We start from the raw sequence: 13,422 nt of genomic DNA, 5'->3' as shown, positions 1-13,422 counted from the left end.
ATTCTTCCAATCCAACAACATGGTATATCTCTCCATCTGTTTGCATAATCTTTAATTCCTTTCATCAGTGTCTTATAGTTTTCTGCATAAGGTCTTTTGTCTCCTTAGGTGGGTTTATTCCTAGATATTTTATCCTTTTTTTGCAATGGTAAATGGGGTGTTTCCTTAATTTCTCTTTCAGATTTTTCATCATTAGTGTATAGGAATGGAAGAGATTTCTGTGCATTAATTTTGTATCCTGCTACTTTAACAAATTCATTGATTAGCTCTAGTAGTTTTCTGGTAGCATCTTTAGGATTCTCTATGTATAGTATCATGTCATCTGCAAACAGTGACCATTTTACTTCTCTTTTCTGATTTGGATTACTTTTATTTCTTTTTTCTTCTCTGATTGCTGTGGATAAACTTCCAAACCTATGTTGAATAATAGTGGTGAGAGTGGACAACCTTGTCTTGTTCCTGATCTTAGAGGAAATGGTTTCAGCTTTTCACCATTGAGAACAATGTTGGCTATGGGTTTGTCATATATGGCCTTTATTATGTTGAGGTATATTCTCTCTATGTCTACTTTCTGGAGGGTTTTTTGTCATAAATCGGTGTCAAATTTTGTCAAAAGCTTTCTCTGCATCTATTGAGATGATCATATGGTGTTTCTCCTTCAATTTGTTAATGTGGTGTATCACATTGATTGATTTGCATATATTGAAGAATCCTTGCATTCCTGGGATAAGCCCCACTTGATCATGGTGTATGATCCTTTCAAAGTGCTGTTGGATTCTGTTTGCTAGTATTTAGTTCAGGTATCCTCTTAAGAGAACATTCCCAGAAAGACTTTCTTGAGAGAAGTGATCCCCAAAAAGAGAATAATCTCAAAAGACAATATCCCATACATTTCAATTTGCAAAGGGAAACCTATGGGACATACAGCAGATCAACAGTTGACAAAGTTCAGGAGTAGCAGAGGGGTTGCCTAGAAAATGACACTGGGGACTTACAGGTGAGAGTGAACTGTTCTGTATTTTGAACTTGATGGTGGTTCCCAATCATACTCATTACTCAGAACTTACAAAACTACACTCTGAAAAGTTTGATTTTTTCTTGTAATGTCCAAAATTTGCCTCAATTTATCTTAAAATTTTTTTTAAAGAGAATATTCTTGAGGTCATGATCCCCTTAAAATATATTCATAATTTCACTTTTTGCTAATATGTAGGTAACTTTCAAGAATTCACATTTTGCTATTCTTGTTCATATATTCCTCCAAGACATAGTAATCTATTTATTTTATGTTGTATTTTTTGCTGGAATATATTTACTTAAGCATTTAAATCTACATAGTTGTACATCGACTAATTATATTTCTTTTTACCTTTATGTAAACATAGATATATGTATAGAATTAAGTTCATCAAAAATGAATTGTGCTTATTTTTTTGTGGTGATGAGACTTAATATGATATCTATTTGAATTTTTTGTACTCTTTTTAATTGCTTTAATTACTTATGATGAACATGTGTTAATTTTTCAGCAGTGTTTTTTTCTGAAACTAAAAAATGAGAGAAGGTAAAGATGTGCATTCAACAACTAGAATAATGTAGATATCAGAGTTGTTTTAAAATTATTTCTGTGATCACTCATGCTTATGGCACTGTAATTACCTGAAAGACAACTGTGGTCTTTTATGACATAAAGTGATGAGCTTCTTTGCAGATACAAATGACCAGCAAATGATGCCCAGTCAGACCAGTCCTCTCAGTATAGATTCAGCTCATAATGGACCATTGTGAGGCTATCAAAGTTGTCTTGCTTTCAAATGTTGTAACTCTGATTGCTTAAGTAATTTGGCAAATATCATCTTTGTTCAGTCTTTAAGGCCTTTTAGGGGTCAGGTAGGTAATCTTCATAAATATGGATGGACCAGAAGAAATCATGTCTTAAGAGATATGCACCCCAAGGCAGGCTGCTCACCACTGGCCCTGTTCATGGCAACTAAGTCTTCCAAGATCATGCTCTAAATATCTGTAAAACTTACAAATCAAACCCAAGAAGTGAAAACACAGATGTAGAAAAAATTATGTTTTTATTTTCCAGTATGCATCATTAAAAAAGGTACAGTTTTACTAGTAGTACATTAATGAACTTAAAGAACAAAGTGACGAGCTTTTGTCACAGATATTAATTAAAAACACAGGTAATGTTTTTACAAACATCGACCAAAACAATTAAAAATGAAATAAATACATTTCATATTTCTGGCATTTTCATTGTATTTTAATATGTATAAATATATAACATTTATAATATTTTATTTACCTTTAAAAGCAACATCAAATGTGCAAAGAAGTGAATTATGATTTTAAAGTATTCAGGAACAAGAAAAAATCATAAACAAGAGTTTTAGAGGAATGAATAAAGCATTTCCTTGTGGAGAGTCATCAGGACTTCAGTATTAAGGGTAGCAACATGTGTGTTAATATTATCAGAAATCGACACTTACCTTAAAAAGTTAAACCCAAGATCGTCCTTGTGCTTTTAAAGCTTCCCCACATTGCTGCTTTGTAGCGATAGTTCTGAATCATTGTTAGGATGGTTATTTTTCCACAGTAATAAGTCAAGCATTTCTCAAATCCAGCATGCCATGTAAACAAAGTTGATGACAAGCCTTGCTTTAGAAAATGAGGGAAATCTCTAACTTTAAACTAATGTACAAAAAGAAAGTCTCTCTGTTGACCTAATGAATATGGGATTGACATTTATTTTCAGGGAATTATGCTGCTTCTGCCGAATGAGCTTTGTGATCAAAGGCTTTAAAACGCTTAGCTGGTACATGCCTGAAAAATGGGCAAGAAATGATACGCTGATTATTTTCCCTTAAAAACAGTGTTGGATGGTACATGTTGGGGTACACATTATACTTACATTATCTACTAAAGTATTTGAAATAAATACTTGTGGCAATATAACAAATTAAAAATGCCCCTGCTTTAATATACTTCAGCTTAAATGAATTGTTATTCTTTATCAGGCAAAATACATGATTATAGTAGTTAGCAAAGATTTCCCTTCTCTGACCCAAGTACGTATAATGTAATGTTCCCTTCAAGCTTGTACTATGTACACTATAATTATATAACCCTTAGTGTGTGTATATATATACATACATATGTATACATATATGTATATATATGTATAATGTGTATGCACACACACACACACACATACACACATATACCAAGGCACTGGAGAGGTTAGCACATAATTAAGCATTCTGTTGTTAAAATGTGCCCTAATATGAACCAGGATATGATGAATAAATCTCATGCACCTAAACCTAAATTACATGAGAAATAGAGATTTATCTGAGTATTTTTGTTCATTTCTAAACTTTCTCATTCAAGTAGTCCAAGTTATAGCAAATGACAGTGTCTACTCATTGCACTGTGAAAGGAAACATTCAACACTATTTGCTAACTGAGGAAAATCAAAATAATATTTTTTAGTAGGTGGCTTCTCCACCAAGCATGTTAAGTAGCAATTTGGGCCCATGGCTTTTTTTTTCAAGAGTATCAAAAATAAACACAATATGGTATTATCATAAATTTTAATTCAGGCTACAATTTACAGTGTAAATTTAAAGTATATTAATATATTTATTTGAAATATATTCTTCTATATAATATGGGATTAGCATTTTATTATATATATACGAGTGTGTGTGTGTGTGTGTGTGTGTGTTGTACAAGGAGATATATACCCACACATATCTCATTGTGCACCTTTTCCTTTATTATACACGTAAGTACAGCCTAGAAGATTTTTATGATACACAAAAAGGATATTTAATTAAATCACCTTTTTGTATTTTTTAAATGGAGTTTTACAAAACCTGACATTTTTTTTTAATGATTACATTACACTTGTAGAAAGTTTTAAAACCTTTTTCTTTCTTTAGGCTAAGCAGCCCATTTCATATTGCCTGTAGATCCCCTGATTCTCACACCACGGACACACAGACGTCACCCTAGCGTGGGGCGGGCTGACACGAAACTCGAGCTGGTAACAGAGGGTCTGTGATGAGCTGGCCACTGCGGCTGCGGATCCTAAGGCAGCTGCCCCCTCCCTCCACTCCACCCCCTGAGCTGGTGGCCTCCTGAAGCCTGTTTTTGGTGGGCTTCTGATTTTACTGGGCTGGCCAAAAAGATCTTACGGACAAGCCCGAACGAACTTTTTGGCCAATCCAATAAAAGGACTGCTCTGTTTGATCAAAACACAGTGAGCAATAATTCCATAGTGTTATCCCAATTATGGATATGTATTTAGTTTGATGTTCAGTATAAATTATATTAAACTGTATATTGTCCAGTTTGCCCCAGTTCTTTTTATTTTTTTTATTTTTTGGCTGTGTTGGGTCTTCTTTGCTGCGCAAGGGCTTTCTCTAGTTGCGGCAAGCCGGGGCTACTCTTTGTTGCGGTGCGTGGGCTTCTCATTGTGGTGGCTTCTCTCGCTGCGGAGCACGGGCTCTAGGCGTATGGGCTTCAGTAGTTGTGGCGTGTGGGCTCAGTAGTTGTGGCTCGCAGGCTCAGTAGTTTTGGCTCGCGGGCTTAGTTGCTCCACGGCATGTGGGATCTTCCTGGACCAGGGCTCGAACCTGTGTCCCCTACGTTGGCAGGCGGATTATTAACCATTGCACCAGGGAAGTCCTGCCCCAGTTCTTTTCAAAAGTCATCCTAGATAGAACTTAACACTTGCCAGGTACAACTGTGAACCTTCACTTTTCCTTTTCAATTTAATGCACTTAAGAGTTAATCAGATGAAAAGTGAATTAATAATTTATAATGAGTATGGAAATAGTTTGATGTTTATTTTTAATTATAATTTTCATGTGTCCTTTTTACAAATAATGTTTCCTTCTTGAGTGACTTTTTTCTTTCTTATTAAAAAAAATCAATCCACCTTATTAGATAATTGGTCATTTTCACAAGGAAGGATCCAATGTTTGATTTAGTTGGGAACATGTGTATTAAAAAAAGCAATTTTTTTCTTAATGGGAAGGTGGTTGTTTAAAAGTAAATTTCAGTACAGCTGCTTTGAAGGAAAGAAAATGTTATACAAATAGTTATGTAACACCTGGGATCCGAGTCGTGTGCACACAACTTCAGGGCTTTCAAATTCCCAATCTCTTCACACTTACATTCCTAAGACAAGACGCCTAAAATAACTCAAACAGTTTGGCATTACATAATCACTTTTCATGACAAGTCAGAAATTTTAAATTTTATTTTCATATCTCACCTTATTCTCTCATAAACTCTAACTAAAATGGAAAGATGTCATTCACCCAACATAAGTCATAGCTTTGAGAATGCTTCCTAGGGACACTGTGGTTCAGCATTAACAGGTAGGGTCAGGATTACACAGAATTGTTTCTTACACCGCATGGGTTGATATTATTTTCTCTACAAGTTTTTGGGGGTCACTGAAAATTCATGAAATTTTAATTTAATAATAAACTCCAGGTAAAATATAAATCTCCTTGAATGAAGGAAAGAACAAGAGGTTCATGGATGTTCCCTTCATTCATCATTAAAGTGACACATTTTGGCATCTTTGAATGACACTGGCTGCAAATAAAACACTCAGTGTCAGTGACCCAAGGAAGAAATAGTCTGTTTCACATTGTGTCTACCGTAGGTAAAATGTAATGGTCCTTTTGCAATTCTCAGCAATATTCTACAATAAGATAAACAAAAATTGGAGTGCCAGTGTCAACTCATGGGAGGAGGGTACAAGGAGAAGTCCACACCAGTGAGTTAAAGTGCTTTCTTCTTTGACGAGGGTTTTTGCCTGCTGGTCTCTGTGCAACTGTCTCCTTTCTGCTGTTCCTGATGCAGTGATGGGGTATTCGTTCCTGACCAGGCCCATCATGTATTTGTCATACCAAATAATCTAAAATGCCGAAATGACCATTTAATGGGTATTTTTATTTATAGGTAGCTTACAATTTTTTATATTATTTACATACTCGAGTCATTCATTCTTTCGTCTTCTCTTCTGATGAAAGCAACACACTGGCACCGACCCACCGATAGAGAGCAAGCTATCCTGTTCATTCAGGATGATTCCCAGAGGCCTTCAAAACAGAAGTGCTTCTGAGATACGTATGACCTGCTTTTCTGCTGAAATTTCAACTTGGCTTCACTGTTGACTATGATGTGATTGCTTCTCCAGGGTCTACAGCGACGAGTATGATTGTTTTTATAAGTCAAGGTAAGAGGGATGCCAAGCTCAGGCCGTCAAGTCATGTACTTGGCTTTGCTCATCATGCCGGAGCTGGGAGCAGCAGAGGCAGTAGCCTGATTGCCTAAAAAGAGAGGGTCCAAACAAGCCACCTTGGCGGCAAAGAACGAGTGAATGCAGTGAAGAACAGCAAACAGGTTCGAAAATTCCAGCTCCTGAAAGGGAGAGAGAGGTGGTCACGTGAAATAGAAACCAGCGTCCTGAAAATAAATGGAGAATAACTACACCACTAGATAATAGCCAGAGCTTTTCTTTCAAGTGCAATAAACTTAACTAGAATCAATGACATCTAACTTATGGACACTGTAGGCATTATTGTTCAATATGTTACTTTCAAATGCATTGCCAATTGACTTCAAAATACAGTGGCCCGAGAGTCAGAAGAACTAAACATTCTTATCACCCATGAGAGTCTTTTCAATATTGATAAATGCTGCATAGAAATATATTTGGCCAGATTAAAATTCTACTTTTGACATAGTGTAAGTAAAGAGAAACAGCTTTAAAAGTATTTTTATCTCTTTACATACAATTCAAATGAAAAATTTGGATTGGAATAATTAAGTATTCTTCACTACTATCTAGAATAAGTTGCTGTTTGTCGTAGGACAATGAATATGAAATACTGAGAGCAAGGGGATATGAACATTTAAGGCACTAGAAGCCAAAGGGTTCACTTCCAAAATATAATGAATGCATTCATTTTAAATTTAATTAATTCTGATTAACATACTTGGTTGTCAAAAAAATGTTAGCCAGGGCCCACTAACTGTTTGGAGTTTTGGAAATATATTTCCCATTTGGGTACTTAAGGAAATGTAGCACCAACCAGTAGCACCAAATGATATATATATTGAAATGAAAATAGAAAGAAGTTACTTCAAACCACAAATGATATCAGATTAGCTGTAAAATCATGAGTCGGTGCTCAGGATAGGTTTCGAAAGCTGACGTCACAAGTATTTTTATGAAAAACCATCAATAGTCCCATAAAAATGATCTAATTCCAAAAGGATTGAGAGAAGAAGAATAAAAATATGTGCTTGATGAGGTCTATTTGATAAACTTGTCACAGAGAGGATAACTAGAGCGTAAGAAACCCTATGGAATTGCTGACGAAACTGACGCTATGTCAATACATAGTAATAAAGGATGCAGAATTGCAAGTAATAGGCACATTGCTGATGGTGCTTTCAATTCATGGTATGTGGCAATGGAAAATAATGTATTCATTCACCTAGGACATATTGTAATATCTGTCATGTACCAAGGAACTATTTAAATAAAATAGTTCACTTCAGTAGTACTTTCTCAGATATGTAATAGGAGGACAATAGGCCACAATATAGATTCAGAGTTTGGTACAATGTAGATGAAATAGCTATGCTGTCAGAGTGATTCCCTCCAAAACTTCAGAATATCTTAGTCAGTTTCCTATGGCAAATGTTAAAACAGCAAAGATCTGGTTTAACTATTTTAAATTCCTAAAATGATTCCAACTCAAAATGATTTTACTCAGTCATTATGATTTCAGGAGCCATATTTTTAGCGATCTGCTTCATGTCACCGCGATGTGTTATTGGTCACTTAGCAGGTTTCCTCTGGCCTTAATTCAAGCCCAAAATTCACCCCTTCGTTCTCTGTGTAGCCGGTTTATTTCAGGTGCAGACTTTGAATACGTTCAGCGTCAACCCCTAAAAATCCACCAGCTGTAAAAAGGATGGGAAAGTTCTGGAAAGCATGAGATATGCTTGTATATTATTAAAAAACAAAACAATAAAAAACATACAATTTACACTTGGTGAAGGGGAGAATACTGTTGAGCGTTGCAACTAGGCAAAAATATAACAACTTTTTCTCAAAAATAATTGTGCCGTACTTTATTAGATTGGAGATTATATCTTGGTTGTCAAAAAAGCAAATAGTCTAAATATATAGATATTTGGGGGATGATTAGTATTTTCAGTGATTCGTACCTTGTCAAGTATATGTCAATTATTTGATGCGGACTCGGGCACTTTCAAATTTTTACGCCTTTTTTTGGATGTGGGTAGGCAGGAAATGATAGGTAATTAGAAGATAAAATAAGAGGCAGAGATGTGTTCAAGTTTGGTCCTTGATTCCAGAGTCAACTCATCTTCCCTCGGGCTCGGTAGTCACCTTTGGTCATCACATCCACTCCTAAGGCTTCGATTTGCATTTCTGTATACACTAGTAACACTCTTTCCCTCATTTCTAATGTAAATTCTGACCTACAGAATTTACCTAGCTACAGCGCATCCACAGGTGAGTCCACCAAGCTACTTACCATCTCCTTGTAATAGAGCTCTTCTGAGCCCCAGGAATCTCACTAAACATAATTCTCCTCAAAAGTTAATCATTCATTCATTCAATGAATATTTATTGAGTGCTTACTATGCATCTAGTCTTTTTCTTGGTGAAAAGATAAAGTAGTGAGCAGAACAGACAGAAAAAAATGGTCTAATGGGAGTTACATTCTTGTGGCAGGAGACAACATATAAGGGCATAAACAAGTTAAATATAATATTTCTGAATATAATAATAAGTATACTCCAGAAAATAAGGCATGGAAGAGAGCAGAGTGTGGGAGGGCATGCAGGACAGGGAAATCCATATTGTTCTGGAGGTGAAACCTAACGGGACAAAGGAGTAAACCACCTGGATGTTTGTGAGAGAAACATTCCCGGCAGAAGTCAATTTCAAAGGCCCTGAGACAGAGACATTCTAGGAGAGCTTGAGGAAAGCCAGGGACCATCAGCGCTGGGATGGAGTGAATTATGGAGTAATTAATAGGAAATGAGGTCAAAGATATAACTCAGGCCAGAAACTGTAGTGCAGACGAGCCCTTTATGAGCTTTACTCTGACTGCCATGGAAAACCACTGGAGACTTTTCAGCACAGAGTGACAAGAATTGGTATTGAGTATCAAAATGATAATTCTGGCCACACTGTTGATAATCAACTCTCTGGGAATAAGATTGAAAGAAGGGAAGTTGTAAAGTTTCCAGTTAAAAAATGTGTGGGATTGACAGTAAAATTGAGTCAAGGATGATTCCAAGATCTTTGGTTGAGCATCTGAAAGGAGGATTTTCAAACCATTTATCTGATAAGGGCTTACTATCCAAAACGTATAAAGAACTCATATAACTCAACAGCAAAAAAACAAACAATCTGATTAAAGAATGAGCAGAAGATATGAATAGACATTTTTCCAGAGAAGACACGTAGATAGATGGCCAGCACGTACATGGAAAGATGATTACCATCAGTCATCATCAGAGAGATGAAAGCCAAGCCCACCGTGAGACAGCACCTCACACCTGTTACAGCTGGAATCACCAGCGCAATTTGCTGTAATCTTACAGAAATTGCTGCTAACTGTTTTCAGTACATACCTTGGGATGGGTTTTCCCAATGAACAAGTTCTGAGTCACGTCAAGTAATGACAAGCACTGCAAATATGGGCTTTCCCAGGGAGCTTCCAGATAGATCCAATAATTACTGTTTTCATAATCAAATAGTTAATTTTTCAGGTCAAAATTCAGTTTATTTTTTTCCATTTTCAAATGCTTTCATGACTTTTGTAATTTTGCTTTTTTTTTTAATTATGAGATGATAACACCAGACCTGATTATTTTGAGTTACTTTACCTCCTTGGAAAATGCTTTCAAGTGTATCTTTATTCTTAAAATTCTGATTTTCAAAATGTTTTTACTTATATTAAATAAAAATACAATTACATTTCTTCTACAGATAAATGGTGACTTTTGGCAAAAAGGAAGAAAAATGCATCATACCATGGACAGGTTCCCTTTAACAGCTCCTTGTTTTGGAGGTGGTTAATATATTTGTTTTACCTAAAAAATGCCAGTTTAAGTTTTCTAGTTTACCAAGTTAGAGAATAATTTGGATTCTTTTTTTTTTTTTTTTTTTTTTTTGGTGTACGCAGGCCTCTCACTGTTGTGGCCTCTCCCGCTGCAGAGCACAGGCTCCGGACGCGCAGGCTCAGCGGCCATGGCTCACGGGCCCAGCCGCTCCGCGGCATGTGGGATCTTCCTGCACCGGGACACGAGCCCATGTCCCCTGCATCGGCCGGCGGACTCTCAACCACTGCGCCACCAGGGAAGCCCAATAATTTGGATTCTTAACACACATGGGTAAATAAAAGTCAATATCCTTATGGAGAATATAAGAGGCTTGAAAAATAAATTATGTATAAGGAGAAAAAACCTTCTCAGTGAGAAATAAACATGATTCAGAACCCTCATGATTCCCAGGAGTTCAGGAGCTCTTTTAAAGGTAGAGGAATCTCCTGTCCAGAGTTCTCCTTTATCACATATTACTTTTCCTAATCCAATCGTTTGAAATAAAATTTTAGATGAAATAAGTGGTATGTAACACACAGACACACACACACACACAGACATACACACACAATTACTAATTTCCCCGATTTATTTCCAGCTGCTCCAGTTTCTTCTATGCTATGAGGCATCACCAAAGAGGATTGATGAAGGACCTGCATTACCAAGCAGGAGCGTGCCCTGTCCTCATTTTTCTTCCCCATGATCTAAACAGCTGGGGCTCTGGAGAGTTTGCAGTGAAAGCAAAAAGGTCTTGGCGTTTTAGAAAACCTTTGGTTCCAGATGCCAAAAAGAGTCAGAAATTGTGACAAGCAGGATAAGTAGGAAGCCGATCCTTCATCTTTTATGCAGAGGGAGCTCCTTCATCCTCAATACCTGCCCAGTTTTGTGAATATTAAACGTCCTAATTTATGAGACCTCAATTGCCAAACAGGAATTTGCTTAGATGACTGGTTATTTTCTTCCAAAAGGCGAATTTCAGCACATCATGAATTCTTCAGTGGGATCTTTGACAGATGCTTACTGAGCATACAAAATGTTCCATTCACAGTGTTATATATTCAGTTTTTACCTTCAAACCAGGGAACATACTGTCCCAAGGGCAACCCTTTTAGGCAGACACTTATCCACAATTTATAATGAGAAAATGAAGATTTATAGAGAATAGCTGGAAAGTAGCCTTACTGGAACTCAATCCTCAATTTCTGATTTAAGTCTTACTAAACCTTATATTGTGCGAGAAGGTCTCTTATGGCAGCTTGAAGTCTCTGAGGCCATGGAGATTGGGGGCAGGAAAGGGTTTTGGGGAAGAAGTCCATTTAGAAATGTTTGCAAACTCTGCATGGTTCCACTAAATAAAAAAGCAATTTTCTTTTTCTTTCTCTTATTGTACAAAAAGCACTGCCTTGGCTGCCAGACCTCAAATCCAGTAATTTAGGATTAATATGCTGTACACACTAGTTTAGGAAGTATTATAACAGTGTTTTCATGGGGGGAGTGGTCATGAATTTCAATGAATACAGCGACAACAATGCTTTTAGAAGGCAGCCTGTTTTGAAGTCAGGGGATTGTCTAGCCATATTATCAAATTACAATTTTAAAATGGATATACCTAAAGATAATAAATGTTAAAACTAACAAACAAAAACTGTATTTTTTACCTGGAAAATTTAGCTATGGACACAACTATGAGTATATGGTAGTAATCCTTGATGTACTAGTACCTATACTCACAACATCAATTAAGCACTTTTTAAAAAGTACCCAATACAGTAAAATGAGCTTTTTTAATAAATTGTCAAATAACTACAATATTACTCATGATTTCAATTGGGAACCATTCCCCTGTTCTACTAGGAAAGTTCTGGGAAGTTTAATGAGGCTTTGGAAAACAGATGGGAAATTTATTAAGCTTTCTGAGTAACGAAGTGAGAATTTATGAATTTCTACTTTCAGAGAAAAAAAATATAACAGGCTTTTGTATTATAACATTGTCCTTCTATAGCCATGAAACAACAAAAGCAACAACAACAACAAAAAAGTATGTTCCCCCAACTCCCGTCTTTTTTCAGTATTTCTGAGACTTTTCACAACCAAAAATTTAAACGCTACTTAGAACTTTTAATCTTGTAATACATATGGCAACTCAAACACTCATATTCCCCAAACAAACAATATCTCTTGTTCAATAAACTCTGGTTGTAATGTATTTGCCTTGTAACCGGGAATGTATTAATGTACTATTAGAGCGTGTTTTATTTAAAGTTGTCTACTTATCACATATAGCAAGATCTGAGTCCATTTGCTAAATCACTTTATCACTTTAAAAATCATTTTTAAAAGAAAAGAAACACTGCAACAGTGTCCATATTTAAAACATTGGCTCAAGTTTTCTTTTGTAAAGCTTTATTTTGATATTTTAGACATATACCACTGTATGTATTTAAGGTGCATGACTTGATGTTCTGATATACGTATACATTGTAAAAAGTGTAGCACAGTCAGGCTAATTTACATACCGTCACCTCTATAACTACTATCGTGTGTGTTGGGGGTGGTTTATTTACCATCTATCCTCGCTGCAAGTTTCAAGTATTCAATATTGTTACATACAATCATCACATTATACGTTAGCTCTCTATTAATCTTATCTAACTGAAGCTTTGTTCCCTTGGACCAACATCACTCCATTTCCCTCCCCCTCCCCCGAGTCCCTGGCAACCCCCACTCTACTCTTTGCTTCTGAACGTGACTATTTCAGATGCTACATGTAAGTGAGATCACGCTGTACTTCTCTTTCTGTGTCTTGCTTATTTTGCTTAGCATAATATACTCCAGCTCCACCCATGTCAGAAATAACAAGATGTCCTCTTTCTGTAAGGTTGAATAATATTCCATTTTATGTGTATGCACATACCTCTATCCCTATGTATCTATGTACCTATCCATCTACCTGATCTATTTTCTTTATCCATTCATCTATTAAAGGACATTTAGGGTTTTTGCCATGTCTTGACTATTGTGAATACTGCTGTAATGAACATGGAGGTGCAGATATATTTTCAAGATACAGATTTCATTTTATTTGGAAATATACCCAGAAGTAGAATTGCTGGATAATGTGGCAATCCTGTTTAATTATTTTGAGGAATATTCATATTGTTTTCCATAAGAGTTGTACCAATTTACATTCCCGCCAGCAGTACACAGGGTTCCCTTCTTCACATCCTTGCCAACATT

General features: G+C 36.1%; 1 protein-coding gene across 2 annotated transcripts in view; it reads right to left on the bottom strand.

The window, feature by feature from the left end:
- Window positions 1–2,067: 2,067 nt before the first annotated feature.
- Window positions 2,068–13,422, bottom strand: part of SNTG1 (syntrophin gamma 1) — a 473,934-nt gene continuing 462,579 nt past the window's right edge. For both annotated transcript variants that reach the window (XM_004275023.3, XM_049700609.1), the window contains one exon: window positions 2,068–6,453. In XM_004275023.3, the coding sequence (XP_004275071.1) occupies window positions 6,295–6,453 (159 nt within the window). In that variant the 3' untranslated portion in view covers window positions 2,068–6,294. The remainder of the gene's footprint in view (window positions 6,454–13,422) is intronic.

This window comes from Orcinus orca, chromosome 17, assembly GCF_937001465.1.
Source record: "Orcinus orca chromosome 17, mOrcOrc1.1, whole genome shotgun sequence".
Taxonomy (NCBI): domain Eukaryota; kingdom Metazoa; phylum Chordata; class Mammalia; order Artiodactyla; family Delphinidae; genus Orcinus; species Orcinus orca.
Note: the sequence above shows the minus strand (reverse complement) of the source record. Positions and strands in the feature narration are given on the sequence as shown.